The following is a 17,134-nucleotide window of genomic DNA, read 5'->3' as shown; positions in this document are numbered from 1 at the left end:
ATAAATATGTATGCAAATATATTTATTCTTACCTCCAGGCTACTGGTGCTGGTGTTAATGGTGCTGGACTCCTTTCCGCTGCTAACCACTACATCATCCCGCTGTGTCTGTCTCATAAATCTCTTATTTACAATCTTCGTGACGCTATCAGTGCCGATCATAGCCCCAGAGAGACACTCAGGCTTTGGCTCATCTATGGTTCCATTCCTCTCCCCAGGTCCTGCCGGTCCCGTCCGTCCGCATACATTGCGGAAGAACTCCTGGACGATGCCATACTTCTGCGTTCCAGTGTCACCGATGCTAATGCCAACACTAGGGCAGGAAGGCTTGCCTGCCGCCTGCCTCCCTGGGCATGTATCGCCTTTCCACAGGGACTCCATGCTAGAAGAGTGCTCCACCACGCTGAAGAGGCTGGACAGACCGTCGTTCAAGCCACTGAGCACAGGGCTGTCGCGAGTAGTGGTGGATCGAGCCCATGCTGAGCCATTTTGTGCCCCACTGCGGTTGGGCAAATTCCAAACGCTTCGGTCCCTGGATGACGTAGAGGAAGTCTCTAGTTTGGAAGAAGATGTGGAGACCCTTCGAGTGAGCTTGGGTGACCCGTATTTCGGCGAGCAGCATGGCCGATCAATGCGGCTGTGCACCTTTTCCAGTGACGAAGAGATCTGGCGCGTCCTTGCGGATGCAAGAGAGGATGAGGGACGGGGAGACCACACCTTCCCATGAAGCCCCACACCTCTGGCGGTTGAGGAGGTAGGGCCGTCTGTCTGTAGCCCCACGCTAACGAACTGGGCTGTCTGCGTTCCTGTGCTGGTGACTCCCACCGTCTGGCTACCGGCGTCCTTGCTGCACTTTCTTTCCAAGGAGCTGGAACGGATGGCCTGCCGCACACAGTTGGTTATCTCTTTCATGTCATCGCTGAGGTTGCCTGAAATCTCTAGGCCATGGAATGGTGCTGAGCCACCTGCCCTGCCCTCCAGCAGGTCTCTGTGCTGCTGAGATAGTGAGCTCAGCCACTGCTCATATGAAGACGACGTAGGCGAAGAGGAAGCTGAAGATGCCACTGCTGAAGGCATTACAGTCGGATCACAGACGCCAGCTCCACGAGAGGTAAACCCTGAATGAGCCTCCTCCGAATTCTGTCCTTTGGCTCTCCTTTCCATCCTCCTCACGGCAGGAGGACTGTAGTAGATCCGAATACCTGTTTTGTCTGGAGCAGTATAACTCCTCTGGACATGCTCCACACTCAGCTCCAGCTCTGGGAAGCTGGCGCTGGAGCTTGTGCTGGGGCAGTCCCAGGTCTTAAAGGGTTCAGCCTTCTCTAGACAGGCCCACTCGTTATTTAGATATTTCCAGTTCTTCTGGTTGAGATCGCTAAGGTCTATGCGGGTCAGAAGGCCGGTGTGGTCACCAAACTGGTGTTTTCCTGCTTTCCCTCCTGCAGTTCCATTGACCTCGTGGCCTGGAAGGAAAGGAGTGGCGTCCAGCAGACTGTCAATGTCTGACAAGGAGGAAATTGATTTGGTCCTGCAAGGAAACAAAGAGAGACCAATCAAACAGGTTAAAGTCACGCCTTAAAAAATTAGCTGAGAAATACACGGTCAGAATATTATTTTAGAAGATTATGATCAACCCTGGTTTGGAATGAACTCGACCCATTATATAAGCTCCACTTACTATATATATATAGTCCATCTGTTTCTTTGCATACTTTGTTAGCCTCCTGTCACCCTGTTTTACAATAGCCAGGACCCCACTGGACCACCACAGAGCAGGTATTATTTGGGTGACTTGGTGAAACAGCTACCTAGTTGTTTCACCAAGTCAGAGTATATAGCTGGATGTAGCTGGTTGGTGGACTATTCTCAGTACAGCAGTGATACTGAGGTGTTTAAAAAAACTGTGTCTGATTCAGTGTCACTGCAGTGCTGAGAATGACCCACCACCCAAATAATACCTGCTTTGTGGTGGTTCTGTGGTGCCCTGACCATTGAAGAACAGGGTGAAAGGAGGCTAACAAAGTATGCAGAGAAACAGATGGACTATAGTCTGTAATTATAGAACTACAAAGTGTTCCTATATGGTCAGTGGAGCTTATAAAAATGGCAGAGTTCATTCCAAACCAGGGGTGGTCATAATATTGTAATATGATTGTACAGAGCAATGTATAAGGAGAGTAAATTATAGACATAGATCATATGTAAATTATCTTACCTCTGCAAGGTTGTTCCATTTGTGGTTGCATCTGTGGATACTTCTTTCTCTTTGTCATGGAGGGACTGAAAATGAAAATTGCAGAGCTTTACCATACTTTCTAAGAGTAGTAATATCCAGTAGTGCACAGACGAGGCTTAGATCATCTCTCAAACAAGGGACACTCATTCATTCTACACATGGTGATGCTGACTCAGTGTATTTCCACAGGACCAGCTCATTTCCTTAATGGGTCGAATGAGTGTGTGTTTATCATGTGAAACAACTTGAGTTTTCTCATAAAATCATAAAGACACACAGGCGCAAAGGATGCTAGCCCGTGAAATCTGAGTGACTCCTCAGGGCTTGTGCCAGGCAGAAATAGACTAAATGTTAGAGGTTAGGAAAGTTGAATGAATGAATGGCCAGATTTAGCTACTTCTTTTCTTCTGGGCAGACGCACTGACCACAATACGTAAGGCTAAATTCCAGTCTGACCACTGGCTGGGAGACAACCCCTGTAGTCACAGATAATTGATGCAGCAGCACGGCAGTTTGTGTGTAATCTTTGGAAGAGCTGAAGCATAATGTCATATCCGTCCATTCTGAGGCCGGGATACGGAGCCAAGGGAGGAAATGTGTGAACAAAGAAGGGCAGGAGAAGCAACAAACACAGCATGAGACACCATAACAAATGAACCAAAACAGAAATCTAACACCTAACACCTTTTAAACGCACCATGTATAATGACAACGAAACACGGAAAACTGAAAATTAAGTAATATTATTATTAAGAATATTATTTCTCATTCGTAGCTTATCGAAACAAGCTGGATTATATTATATCCATATATTAATATTGCAGGTTGCAATAAAAATACAGAATAACCTATCCCATTTCACCTTTCTTTTACTTCCTACACCAGTCGCTCAACTTTGCTCTCAGACGCAGTTAGTCAACAGCAGCTGAACTGAGCTGACTAATACTCAGTGGACCTGCAGCTGAGTTAGCTCAGCAAAGGTTAGCTTAGCGAGTGGGCTACAGGGCCAAAACCATGGAGCCTTCTGTCCTTTAAACAGCAGTCGCCCCATTTGAGACATTCTCGTCTATGCGTTTATAAGCGTGATAAATACAGTTAACATTGTATTTGGTCATTTCATTCACCACCCCCACTCCCCTTCCCTTAGCATTATTTTGAAATGGAGGTACGAAATAAGTGGATACCGCCCAGAGCTATTACCACACAAGAAATGTGTAATTTTGTTATTACATCTGAATAGTCCTGCAAAATGAGAGCAAGAACCTGACATCAAAGAGTAACAAGAAAGAAAAGAAGGTGGAATAAGGACAAGTCATCAGACTGTAATCATCAATGAGATCCAAATGAGAGCTTGTATTGGTTAACCCACATGGCCGCTCCACTGACCTGTGTGCCCTTGCTTTGGACATCACGGAGCCGCAGTTCCCACTGATTCCTCTCCTGGTTGAAGCGATCCAGGAGCTCCAGCTTCTCGCGGCCCCAGTTCCGCTCACTAATCTGCAGCTGCTTTGTCAGGTCCATCACCGCAGCGTACGAGTCTGCAAGCAAGTGCTGGTGCTCCTCGCGCTCCCTCTTCAGAGCTCCTTTCAGGTCTGGATGATCCTTCTCAGCCACGGACACCTTTGTGGCCTTGCCCTCCAGCTGGAAAGAGAGACAAAGACAGAATACTTTTCAATTCCCGGTGTGAGTGACTGTGCTGTGCTACACCAATAAGAGTCTTTGGGCAAGACTCCTAACATTGCTTTGGCCCAGCTCTGTATATAAAAGTTGCTCTGGATACGAGCGTCAGCTAAATGCCATAAATGTGAATGTATTGGACAAGGAAAACGGTGCTGCCGCAGCCTTGTTCACATACAATGCATGCATGTTTCTGGCTGTATGTCAAACACCTCCTTACTCCCTTTATCATAAACTACACAATAAATGTGGAAATAGCGTTTAGAAATATCTGAAAAGTGGCCTTAACTAACTGACAACCTTCTACCTGTCTGATTTGCAAAATCATTCAGTTTCAGTGTAAACAGAACTTCCCCTAAATTATCCTTTAATTGATCTGTACATAAAAGCCTTAGACACATCTGCTGATTATGAACAGAACCTGATGTGACCTCAGCTGGATACAACATTAAATATGCTGTGACTTTTAATTTATTTACAAACCTCTGTTTATGACTGTGAATGAGAGACTGGTTTTAAAAGATCATTAGATGATAAACAGATAATTATAAAGTCAAATACGTGTTCTTTTCCCTCCTTGCTCATAGTTTCTCAATTAAAATGTACCAATCAGAGCTTCAAAGCAATAGCAGTTATTCACGTTTTATGAGCCTATGCGGGTAATGCTGTTAAAACTGAAGGCCTTCTGGGAGGACTAAGTCACATGCATGAGCATGTCTTCGCCATATAAGTTCCTAATGGAACTATCTGGCAACCCATCAGACGATTACATGATTAGACCACACTCGTATTTGTGTGTTTGGCATTTCAGCCCCCCCAGCCCCATTTTTTCATTTCACACAATGACAAACAGAGCCTAATGAATAATATTGTGGACGGCGTGATGAGGTTAATAGTGTTCTGCTATAAAACTCATTTATTCCAAACTCAACCCCTCCCCTCTTAAACCTGCTGTTTCACTAACGACTATGGGAAAGTACCAGACACTAAGCAGAGCAACAGAGCAGCTGGTGATATGATGCCACGTTGCCAGTGCACCCTGCTGAGGTGCTTGGCACTCCCTCCTGCAGTGCAGCTCGGCACAAAATGCCAGATGTGCCAGGCAGACCTCGTCAGAGGAATGTTCAGATCATGCTTGAGGATTTGGAGGAGGGTACAAGACGGGTTGCTGGCTAGTCAGACATTTGTCCTCTTTGACTTATTCATTACATAGAAGCCAGACTTCAGTAGCATGATGAATGGCTTTATATTGGTCATATCGACAGGATCTCAGGTTATTACTGCAATTAATGTACATTCATTTCCTTTAACTCATCAACAGCATGTAGTTTCAGTGATGCAGTGTATCATGAACTGACTCTGCTGGACAGTGTTTTGCCATCAATCTAGTCTGAAGGCTTACCCTGCCATCTCTATTGTCTGGACTAGTTGTAAACACACCACAGCATTGGAAAAACAGAACAAAAGAAGTGTGCAGGATAAGAAGGAGTGTCAGGATTCACATTCACCTCATCGCTCACTCTTAAATCAAGAATTATTGACTCAGTAAAAGCACCAGCATTTGTGTAGATATGTGAAATCCTATAATTACTGTTGTTACCTCTTTTCTCTAAAGGCCATTCAAACAAGTGAAGCACTATGCCCTTTGTGTTCCCAAACATAGCTGCTAAATCCCTTTATATTTAATGCCATTAAATATAAACAAATGACATTTGCTAAATTCAGTTTGCTACAAACCCAACCAGTGATTTCTAACCATATGCTACTGTTTTTTTTATTCTGTAATTTCTTCTTTTCTCACTCTGTAGCATTTTCTTTTGTTCCTCTCCACTAGCTCTCGCCCCTCACCCCAGATTTTTCTGTGTGCCTCATAAAGCATGTGCCTGCCTCTCCCCTTCGTCTCCTCCAGCTCGTTAATTAAGTCATTAAGGAGACTGCAGTTACCAATGCGTCTCGAAGCTAGGATATATAAAACTCATATCTCACCATCACACCCAGAGCCAGGCTCATAAGCACCCTAACACATTCACACACAGGCACATACATGTTAGGCTGCTGGTGACAGAAAGAAAAATCACGTGCTCTCAAACCTCTGCAAGCTACCAGCTCCTGCCCAAATAAATGCAGCAAGATTAAATGAATAACAAGAGACTAAATTCAATCTGACATTCATCAGAAACGTTCCCAGGGTTGGGGAGAGCTTCATGCGCCGAAATTTATCTGATGCGAGAGTTTAAGTGGTCCGTTGTGAGCACATGCTGAGTATGGGTTGCTTTAATATTTCGACGCATAATCAATGGCCTCGATGCTGGAGCAGAGAACACGTACCTCTCCATTTGCCTCCTAAGATTGAGACTAAAGCAATCGTCCTTTTTTTGAGCACAGAGCAGACAAAATTAAGCGGTAATCTCTGTGGCCAGTTATTTTGATTCTGAGGAACTCACAGGGACACACCACATTTAAGATTCTGGTCCTGGATCTTGAGGATTCTCAAAGTAGTCTCATAGCTTGCACAAGGCCACTATTGCCATGGAATTGTCCAGAAAATCATTACTTATCACTCATCAAATCATCTGTCAATGCATCTAAAACCTAAAACATACTTTATACACTGTTAAAATCCTACATGGTCTCGGTTCTGAGTTTCTGCAGGAATAATCTTCCAGGACGTCTAGGCTGAAAGCTCTTGTTTAGTTTAGCTTTGGGTAATTAGTGTTTCCTCTCAGATAAAGGTTGTAGGTTCAGGGGTCCATGGACATAGGGAATTGTGGTAAACTGAGATGTCCATGATGTCGTCTCACTGCTTACTTATGATCAGTTATGTTTGTGGGTAGTGGAAAGGATGAATGCCAGTGTTTCAGGGTGCGCTCATGTCTGTGTTACCTTCTGGCTCTCTCTCTTATTTTTAGGCTGTTATAGTCAGATCTGCCTGAGTATTTAGCCACACTTTGATAATGTTTACATTCTCTGTATTTCCTAAATCTACACAGAACTATACCCACTTCTTTTTGCACTGACTGCCATAGAATCTGGCCACAATTTTACAGTAGAGAGTGACATGGCATAAGCTTACAAGACTTGTTACACAGTTTGCAGTGGGTTTGTTTTTTTCCTTGTTTTGGCCATATCTGGACATCTAATACTAAACTTGTTTGAAACAATGTTTGAGGTCCTTACTGCCTTAGTCAAGATCACAAACTCTTTCAAAACAACCAATAAAACTGTACTTCTTCATGTGTCAATCTGTCCTTAAGTTTACATTTTGGTTTTGTGTACCGGTGTGTCTGTTCCTGTGCTTTTGGGTAAGTATTCAGGTGTATTCTATTTATCAAACATACAAAATCACTGTGTACAAGACCACAGTCACTACACAATAAATCCATTCTTCACTGAATCAACACACAGCTCAACACATCCAAGTGTGGACTCTTTAAGACAGACCTGAGAGGGTGGGGTGTCTCACCTGAGTGATGAGGCTTTTGAGTTCAGTCCGCTCCACCTCCCAGGAGGCCTTGGCTCGGGCAAACTGCTGCGTGAGCTCCTGAGAGCTTTGCCGCTCTTCGCGCAGTTCGCCGTTCAGATCCTGCAGCGCCACTTTTAGGTCTGACAAAGTGGTGCTCAAACCACTAGACTGCTGGTGGGGTGGAAGAGTGAGGTATGTTTAGTGTAATACTGTGTTTCTAGAGACGAATGCAGATCACATTTCATCTATGAGCCAGTTACTCAGCAAAACTGTTTAGATTAGCCTACCTGGAGGTGGATCTTTTCTGGAAGGCCGTGTTCTTTGGTCGTAGGGCTTGGCGGCTGTTCCTCAGCGGCTGCCATCTTGTTGTCTCCGTGGTGAGTGGCGAGGCCCTCATCCTCCAGAAGCAGATGGAGGTCCTTAACACTGTTAATCTGAAAAGGTAACATGTTTGTTGTATTCACTGTGTTACTGGTCTCTGTTTGGACATGTTGTCAACTGCAGTATTTGAGCAGGATATAGCTTTAAATAGTTGCAGCATCTTAAAGATTACTACTTTTATCCATTTTATACATAACAGAATTTCATACAGTGACAAAAACATATATCCATGTCTGTTTGGGATTATTGAATAACATGAACCAGCCTCAGGTGAGTGCTGGGTGATTGAGAAGTGCACAACACCTGTGCCTGCCTGGACATGAGGCACAACTACTCTGCTATGGACTCTCCACATGTTGCCTCCCTTCCACAGCCCAAACTGCAGTAAGCAACCATCAAGATTGGTTATGTCTCTGTACCTCCAGGACATCCTTGCCTTCCATGTCCAGCTTCTTGCCGAGCCTCCACTGTTTGACAAGCCAGCGTAGCTTAAGGCTGACCAGCAGCAGGCTCTGCTTGAGCAGCTGAGACTCCTGCACCAGTAGGTTCCTCTCCTGGCTCCAGAACTTCTGCTGTAGTCGAGTCTGCAGGCTCATACTCTGGAGTTGGAAGTCCCGCCGCACCAGTGTCTTCTGGTGCTCCTCCTGCAGCTAAAGAGACAGTAGGAGGGAGAGAGAGGAGGTAGGGAGTCAAAAAAAAGGAGATCAGTTAATACCTGTTAAATCTGCTGGGCTAGCCAGACCGAAGAGGTTAAAAAACGATGATGTTAACATCTGTGGCCAAGAGGTTGTCATGTAAAATATGATGGGTCTGCATATTTTTTTCACATAAATTCACTACATTGTGTAGTGAGCATTTTTGGGGCTGGCTGTATGTGCTTTTTAAGCAGCTGTTATTTCCCCTACTAATGCTGTTTTTTTTTTACCAACATGCTAAAAGCAACTGACAGTCAGAATTAGAAAGAAGTGCACCTGCTCTGTTTGCTATAGTAGTGCAATATACATTTTTCTTTTCGAACAAAATGGGCAAAAACGCTGATTAAAATGTAGGCTTCAATGGCTACCACTAGGGGTGGATAATATGTCAATATTTTAATGTAATTGTTAGTATGGTCTTCTCAGAATATACTCATTATCATCAGAACATAAAGAACACAGACTGACAGCATCTGCTCTGTTGCTGCTCTGGCTTTGGCATGCTGCTTACTGCACTATGGAACTCTTGTAGTTGGAGTTGGAGACTTGTGTAATGCTGTGTAACCCTAGCCATATTAGTGTAAAACCCTGTGATATTACTTGACGGCATTCGACCACATGCTTCTTTCACTTTCAGTGATGGTGTCTCTTAGTCTGTCAACAAATGCTGTTTTAGTGTTAAAAGACAACAAATTGTCTTTTAGTGTTGCCCAAAGCACAAATGACACTTTCGAGTGTAGCAACATTATGTAAACACTAAATAGTAATCATTGTACTTAAAGTTTTTCCATATAATTTGTAAATGTAGCAGTATTGGGTTATTTTCTGTTCCAGCTTATCAAAGAAAAAATAAACCTACGTACAATGAATTTGGAAGTATCATGTCACTACTTTTTTGCAATATTACCCACCCATTTTATGCCTACAATGTCATACTATATCATACATCATACATAACTGAAGTGTGTGATTGTGTAGGTATACATTTTACACAGTTCCAAATGGAGAAATCTAACTTACAATATTTACTAGCATAGTAGCTCTAATGCAAAATTTAAGAGGCAAACATCTGACAGATGACAGATGACATCATATTACAAGTTAAATAGTTAAACTGCGCAAATCCAATTTCATGCCGACCTATTCCCGTAGCATACCTGAGAGAGTTTCTGCGAGCAGCAGTGGGTGTGGTCACGGAGAGCCTGTCTCTCCAGCACTAGCTCTTCCTGTGCTTTCTCAGCTCTCTCCTTGGTCAGACACAGCTGCTTCTCTAGCTCCCAAACCTGCTCCAGCAGCTACAGAGGGAACCACACATTGGGGGGTTAGCATCATAGCCTTTTAGTCTTTTAGCACACAGCCATATGACAACCAGCTAAATGCATCATTTACACAGGTTATATTGCTGTAGTGTTACAGCAGTCAGTAGTCATCCAGCAGTCATGATGACTACCATTGCTTGTAAACTAAGCATGGGCTCTAATGAGTATAGCCCTAAGTATGCCACCATATACAAACTGCAGCATCCAAGGCACGCATGGCTGTGTTCAATCTGCTGGTGACATAGGGAGACTGGTGACATTTCCTCCTCTAATGACCCTCAGGCCACAGACACTGCAGACTGTTCTCAGCCTTCATGTAATTCAAAGCACAAGACTAGCAATTATGACCTCGAGACTGTAATTATCTCTCCTAACTAAAAATGCTATTTGCCAGCCAATTAAACAGTGACCGTGAAATTGAGTGGGATGTTGATGGAGATATGTGTGGACCGGGGGGATGAGTGTGTCTTTGAATTTGTTGGATATTCACTTTTTAGTCTTTGGCTCCAAGTGTTATATATAAAAAAAAATAATCAAGAGCCCAGCTGATTTTTTCTTGTAAAAAAAGAAAGCCGTTGACAGCAGACTGCTTTAAAGCACTGCAGTGATTTTCAGGAGCAGCTGAGTTAGCAGTCCCTGTGAGCTCCCACTAAACCCTCTACCAGACTCCCACAGAGATGCACTACTAATGCCTAATCTCCGGGGCATGGAGCACCTCTCTCTCTTCTTTTGCCCTTCTCAAGGCTCTGACTGTTGGCTCTGCTCTGTTTTGAATCAAGCAGTTACAGTTTTAGAAGGAGATAATATGTCAGTTCTAATGGTGTAACAATTCACTAAAATCATAATTCCAGTAAATCATTTTAGATGCAGCAAAAATGATCTTCCTATCAGCTTCTTTCTGGAAAGGGTAGTCTGGAGCCTACTCGGAATCATTGGGCACAAGGCAAGAATACCTCCTGGACAAGTGCCAGTCCATCACAGGGTATGTTCAGATCTAATGCTCTCAAATACACATACACATTTAAAAAGCTCTGGAACACTTCACTGATATTCTTTTTTAATAACTTATTTTGTAAAGCACTTTAAGCTGCATTCTATGTATGAAATGTAAATAAATAAATAAATAAATAAGGTTATTATTTGTATGATTATTTTACAATTATTTATTTATTTTCTACTATTAACAACAGTTTTCCCTTTGCTGTGTATCCAATAGAAATGCATCATTTCGTGTTTTGACGAGAGGAGGATGGGTTCCCCTTTTTTTGGTCTTGGTTCCGCTTAAGGTTCTTCCCTGTCTCTTTCACCGCTGGTTTGATCTCTGTAAAGCTGCTTTGTGACAGTGTCTGCTGTTAAAAGCACTATATAAATAAACCTGAGCCCTTGCAGCCTCATATTTTCACAAACACTTATACACGTATACACACAGAAATCTGGAAAACGATTCTCTTGAGAAAACATGGGATGTCCGGCGTTTTCTCCTGAGATGGACACTGTTTACACAAAAGCATTTTAACAGGATCATACAGGCCTTTTCATTCACAGGATAAGAGCTCTTTTTGTATAGTGCTTCATGCTCATATAAGAGACCTTACCAAATTGCCAACTACACACAGCATGTCTCAAAAAGGAAATTGAGAGCAGGAGACTCTTCCTACTAACATTTAAGGAGGCCATGTCATTGAAAAGGGTACGGTAATTCATCCAGCGTGGTGAGCAAGCGAAAACACATCTAGGCCACATCTAAGTATGTGGGGTGACTGGTCTTTTTTAACCCTATTTCCAGGTTTTGAATTCTAGGTTTAGGAATGAGTTTTGCATTGCTTAAATGATTACAACACGTTTTAAACTCTTTAACTATATGGGGCTACTAGTCAAGTGATCTTTTCCTAGAGGGGTTAGCTGAAAAAAATGTTGTGAAACAGTATCTGAGGTTTTTTTCAGAGTATAAATTGTAACTTCATGAATAAACATTATTATAACACTATTCTATCATCACAACAAACCCTGATCAATAAAGTGGCAAATTAACATTTTAGTCCACGTCTTTGGTGGATAATAAAATGTTATTAGCCATTCCATTTCTTTTTACTAGACACTTCTTTCTCAATAAATACACAAATAGTTCACAACTACTATTAAAACTAAACTAAATATTGATGCTGTAGGATTCCATTTGAATTGTTCAGCTTGCATGTGTGCTCACGGCTTATGCTTTTCATAACATAAGCAGCACCTTTACCTGAGTGTAGACTGTGTAGCATGTGTCAAAGCAGGCGTCTGGATAGTGAAGCAAATCTCTCTGTTTTTCAGGATAAATTGTGAGAACTAACATATGTCTGGCTATTTGAGACCCCTGCCCTGAGCAAGCAAAATGGCTATAGCATCATTTATACTACATAGCTCTCTAGCCTTGTCAATGCAGAATATCCTTTTTTCTTTTTTCAGATTACTATTATTAGTAGCAGCATTTTTTTATTACATTATGTTGTAAACATTGACCTACATTCTTTGTATAAAAGCGATATTGTCATGCCATGTGCTCTGTTTGTGTCTTGTCTGCTTGTCCTAGCCCCTCCTGTTCATTAGTGTTCCCACCTGTGCCTCCTCTGTAGCCACGCCCCCTTGTGTTCCTCGTTGTTTCTCTGTACCCCTTTGTTGAGCATTCCCTTGTCTGTTCTTGTGCATGTTAACACACACATACACACACACATTTCCATGGCAGTTTGTATTTTGTAGTTTGTTGGCTTTGCCATCTTGTTTGGTTTCTGTCTGTCTGTCTGTTTGTCTGCTTGTTTGGTAGTTTTAGTACTTGTTAGGTTTAGCTTATCCTGTTTGTTTGTTTCTTTTGTTAATCTCAGTATTTGGTTTGTTCCTCAGTTTGTAGCCTGTTTGTTCTTTTTTGTTTTTTCTTGTCTTAATAAATACCTGCGTTTATGTCTGCCTCTGCCTCCAAGCTCCACACACCATAACAGATATATATATACATTTTATATAGTAATAATTTTATATAATAAGTTATGTAATGATAATATATTATTTATTTATTTATGGTTGTTTATCGTTTAATGCTTTTGGTGTTATTTGTTATGATATGATATGATGTCAACTAGAGAAGGATGGGTTCCCCTTTTCAGTCCACATGTATTGCTGTGGAAAATGTAGACTGGTGACTGATGCCAGTATCTGATGCCTTGGGTGTATCTACATGGACTAATATCCTTATGTAACAAATGCAGCAAAATAAACAAAACGAATAAACTGCAGGCATTTTAGTGCAGAGGCCCATCATCTAATATTGATTTCAAAATATTGGTCAATCTAATGAAATACCTGTTTAATGCCAAACATAACTTTTAAGTAGTTAATTAGCAGTACCTTTTGAAAGGCCTCCCTTCAAATGAATAAAACCTTCATACAAACCTCCTTAAATACTCGCTTTGGCTCAATATTTCTGAGCCAACTGTATGATTATTATCTAGGAGCTGCCAGATTATGCCAACTCCAATTGCTTTGCCTTGTGTCTTACATGGTACTTTTGTTTTGCCTGTTTGTGTGCAGGTGTGTATCTGAGCACCCACCAATGCAGGGCTGGCCTCCGTCGAGTCCGCCACCTGCTCCTTGTTGCTGTCTTTATGGCTGTTGCTCTCCTCCTCTGCTTTGCACAGGTATGCTTTGTGACTTTTGACGTCCAGTTGCTCCCTAATGTTGGGCTGTTGCATGCATGCATGGGCAAGTTAATGAGGGAAACAAAAGCAACCGAAACCAAACAATAAACGAGGTAATGGAATACAGGAAAGTTGGGGAATGAAAGGGTCGTAGGGACAGGAACAAGGCAGGTAGTGAAGTGTGAATGGTCAAACACAGGACAGGAAGACAGGAAAAAGGGCAGAAATCACCAAAAATAACATGACGAAACCAAAATATAGACCGTAGAAAGAAAAAAATGCACCTGACACCCGAGACGAAGAAAAAAAAAAAAAAGACTCATAAGACGATGAAAAGTATGTAAAGGAAAAACAGCTTGGTCACTGTGGAGGAAGACAGAGTGGCGAACAGAACAAAAACGGCCATGAGGAGAGCCAGCACAGGCTGTGGTGGGAAGGAGCATGGGAGAGGGAAACCAATCAATCAAAAAGAGAGAGGAAGAGAACAGAAAAAGAGGGATAGATGGGGTGCAGAGACCACAGGTCATGGAGCCCATGCAGGGAGAGGTAAAAAAAAAAATGGAGGAGAGAGGGAGGGAGGAGAGAGTGGTCTGGATTGGGATTTTAAGTTTTGGACCTCTAATGGAGTCTATTTCTAAACACATTCCTTTCAGCACAGTCTAATAAAGCTTTTGACCTGTTTTAGTTCACAGAGGAATATCGTGTTAAGACATTGGGTATGCATTGTTTACCATGGAGATTGTGCCAGGGAGGTCTTTTTTTCAAATACCTTTAGCTTTTTATTGTTCTACACAGGCAACACAGCTAATGAAATGGAAGCTAACATGCAATGGTCAGCAATCGGCTTATACTTACAGTGTGATTACATTGGGAGGACATTGGGTCAAACGTGTTTGAAGTAATCAAGAATCACTCAGTTCAGTCATCCTCACTGGCGAGCTTTAGGCCCACTTTAGTAAACAGGTATGACTTGTCAAATTACAAATGCATGAGTGTCAGTTCAAGCGTTTTTTTCTGTTGCACTGGTGCAGTGCATCCAACAATACTGTGCAAAAGTCAGAGACCACCCTTTATTTACTCCATTTTCATTGAAATGGAATTTTAAAAAGTCAGAAAGTGAGGACTGAGGTCTAGACTGGGAGGTCATTTGATTGTTTTGAGGACATTGGCTGCTTAGTTGTTAGATCTGACCCTTTTCTCAGTAAGAACCTCTTGATCAGCTTCTCATCTGTTCAGACCCAAAGTGTTGAGTCTTCTCTCTAAAGACAAAAGCTAGTTGCCTATTTGTTAACTATTAAATGAGTAAGTCGAATTGGCCATTGCACTTCTACTCTCAATCCCCAAAGGACAGAGCAGAAATGTGGATAGTCCACATTATATAGGTTCTTGTATCTGTTATATTATATGCATATCTTTTCTTCTCAGATACACCTCCTAAAAATGCAAAATTAAGTACATTTTGACTAGACATTTTATAAAAAATCATGTGAGCTTTAACGTTTGCACAGAGCTGTATGAGGAATTTCTTTAGTTAGTTATCTTGTCATAGTATTTCATGTTTAATTTGGTTTAATTCATAATTTAGTAATATTATGGAAATATTTATTAAAACAATTAACCAGCCCATTTATTCAGCTTTTTATTATGAAAAGTATACTGATGTGTAATTAGCAAGGATAACCCTTCAAACACTTCAAACAAACATTTGACCCAGGACTGGTGGCGTTACACTAATGACAACTTACTCCATTAGAGGCCAAAGTACTATCCTCTAAAAGGTCTTCAAATGTAATAAGAGCATGCAAATTAGTTGGCCCGTTGGCAAGCCTTATTAAACAAAAGTGTGGCAGTGTTAGTACACAACTTAGCAATGATTTAAAAAGCAAAGCAAAAAAGGAACAAACTTGCTGCCAAAATAATGCAAATGAGATAAACAGAGATAAAAGGAGAGACTGAAACCTGCAAGGCAGTAGATGAGTTCTCACCTTAAGCTGAGCTGCGATCTGGTTGACCTGAATATCTGCAGTGTCTGTAGTTTGAGCCAGCAAGGGCATAGGAGATGAAGCCTCCTCCACGTGCACCTTTTCAGGGGATTCCTCTAAAGCCTCCAGCCTCTGACTGAGCATCTGCAGCTGGGTTTGCAGGGCCTGGAGCCTGGTCTGAAGAGCCTCCACCAGTGGCAGACTGGAGCCCTGCACCTGTTTTTTCTCTAGAAGCCCTTCTTCAGCAGGTTCTCCCCCCGCTATTTTGCGGTAGATAGAGTCCGATGAGGCAGCCAGGAGGCAGTTGGTGTCGGATGACGTGAGGAGCTGGATGGCTGAGGTAACAAGCTGGGCCTGGTCACGGATGGCCAGGAGGTCCTTTATGCTGAGGCACTGAGAGGTGTTGGCATGGCCGCTTCCTGCCACTTTTTCCTCACCTTTTTCCTCCAGAGGGTGGCTTCCCTCTCCTCCCACTGGACCCTCACGGTGTTCTGGGCTGGGTACGCACTCAGCCGAATCGCCGGCCTCCGCGTCTGTTTCCATGGCTGGCCGGCCACCTCCGTGAGTGGAGGCCAGATCGCAGCGCTGGAGGTTGGACAGCAAGACACGGTTCTCGTACTGCAGCTTCTTTACCTTGCCGCTAAGCTCTCCGATTTGCAGCCTGGCTGCCAGCAACTCCTCCTGGGACGTCTCATTGAGGACCACTTCTTCAGAGGTCATTGCTGCGGGAATGATGGCAGGAGGAAGGATGGTGGAGGGCAACGACTCGATCTCAGCATCCGGTGGAAATTCCGACTTATAGCGATTAAGCTCATTCATCAGAAGCTTGTTCTGTTCCTCCATCTCGATCAGCGACCGCCTCAGCAGATCCGCCTCTTCCTCCACAAACTGCAGGTGCCGTTGCAGCTCCATCACGTTCTCAGCCGAGGCTGAGAGCAGCAGCTGCCCAGGGCCGCCGGTTACTGCCATGCCTCCAGGCGTCTCCTGGATCTTCATGTCGTCCATCTCGGCCCGGAGGCCACGGTTCTCCACCTCCAGTTCCACAATCCGGCGGCTCAGCAGGTTAGCTTCCTCCTCCACCAGCTTCAAGTGGACCCTTACTTCGGCCTCACGAGTGTGAGGCGAGTCGGCCACCTCCTCCACGGTCAGCGAGGCATCCACATCGCCATAGAGGGAACGGTACTTGGCCAGCTCCTCCTTCATGGTCTCGTTGTCCTTTACCATCTTAGTGAGCTTCTTGCACATGAGTGCTGATTCCTCCTTGGCAAAGTGGAGCTGACACTTCAGGTCTGAGCTGTCCTCTGGAGGCTGATGGTAACAGAGACAGACACTTTATAAAGACTTGTCCTCATATACTATATCAGAGGTGTTGCATTGCATGTTTGGAGTAGGACTACATAATAACAATATGAAATATGATGTTTGGTATTATTGGATACTATAGTTATTGTATATCAAAGTTTTTGGATATTGCAATAATGATATGAGAAGCTGGATTAACAGGTTAAAGCCTGGAGCAGTGGCAAACTTCTTAGTGTTTGGCTAAACAAACTACAAGGTGACTATTACTATGCTATTACCACTTTGTATATCTGCAGAAACTCATGCATCCCATAAGAATAAGTGTTGCATATCCTAAATTATGTTCGAAATCCAATCATCAGGGAACCTGAAGACTGTCCACATTATGCATTCCAGCCCTTCTGCACCAGAT

The 17,134-nt window shown here is 43.0% G+C and overlaps 1 protein-coding gene across 4 annotated transcripts in view; it reads right to left on the bottom strand.

Annotated features, from left to right (window-relative positions):
- Positions 1–17,134, bottom strand: part of mtcl2 (microtubule crosslinking factor 2) — a 67,968-nt gene that overhangs the window by 10,353 nt on the left and 40,481 nt on the right. For 2 of the 4 annotated variants that reach the window (XM_072656539.1, XM_072656537.1), the window contains exons 5-13: positions 15,424–16,728; positions 13,352–13,483; positions 9,609–9,746; positions 8,176–8,406; positions 7,663–7,809; positions 7,376–7,546; positions 3,622–3,876; positions 2,215–2,279; positions 33–1,527 (exon numbers count right to left, since the gene is read on the bottom strand). In XM_072656539.1, coding sequence (XP_072512640.1) covers positions 33–1,527; positions 2,215–2,279; positions 3,622–3,876; positions 7,376–7,546; positions 7,663–7,809; positions 8,176–8,406; positions 9,609–9,746; positions 13,352–13,483; positions 15,424–16,728 — 3,939 coding nt within the window. The remainder of the gene's footprint in view (positions 1–32; positions 1,528–2,214; positions 2,280–3,621; positions 3,877–7,375; positions 7,547–7,662; positions 7,810–8,175; positions 8,407–9,608; positions 9,747–13,351; positions 13,484–15,423; positions 16,729–17,134) is intronic. The other 2 variants (XM_072656538.1, XM_072656540.1) reach the window with 2 other exon arrangements.

The sequence above is a fragment of the Salminus brasiliensis genome, chromosome 14 (genome assembly GCF_030463535.1).
Source record: "Salminus brasiliensis chromosome 14, fSalBra1.hap2, whole genome shotgun sequence".
NCBI lineage: Eukaryota > Metazoa > Chordata > Actinopteri > Characiformes > Bryconidae > Salminus > Salminus brasiliensis.
Note: the sequence above shows the minus strand (reverse complement) of the source record. Positions and strands in the feature narration are given on the sequence as shown.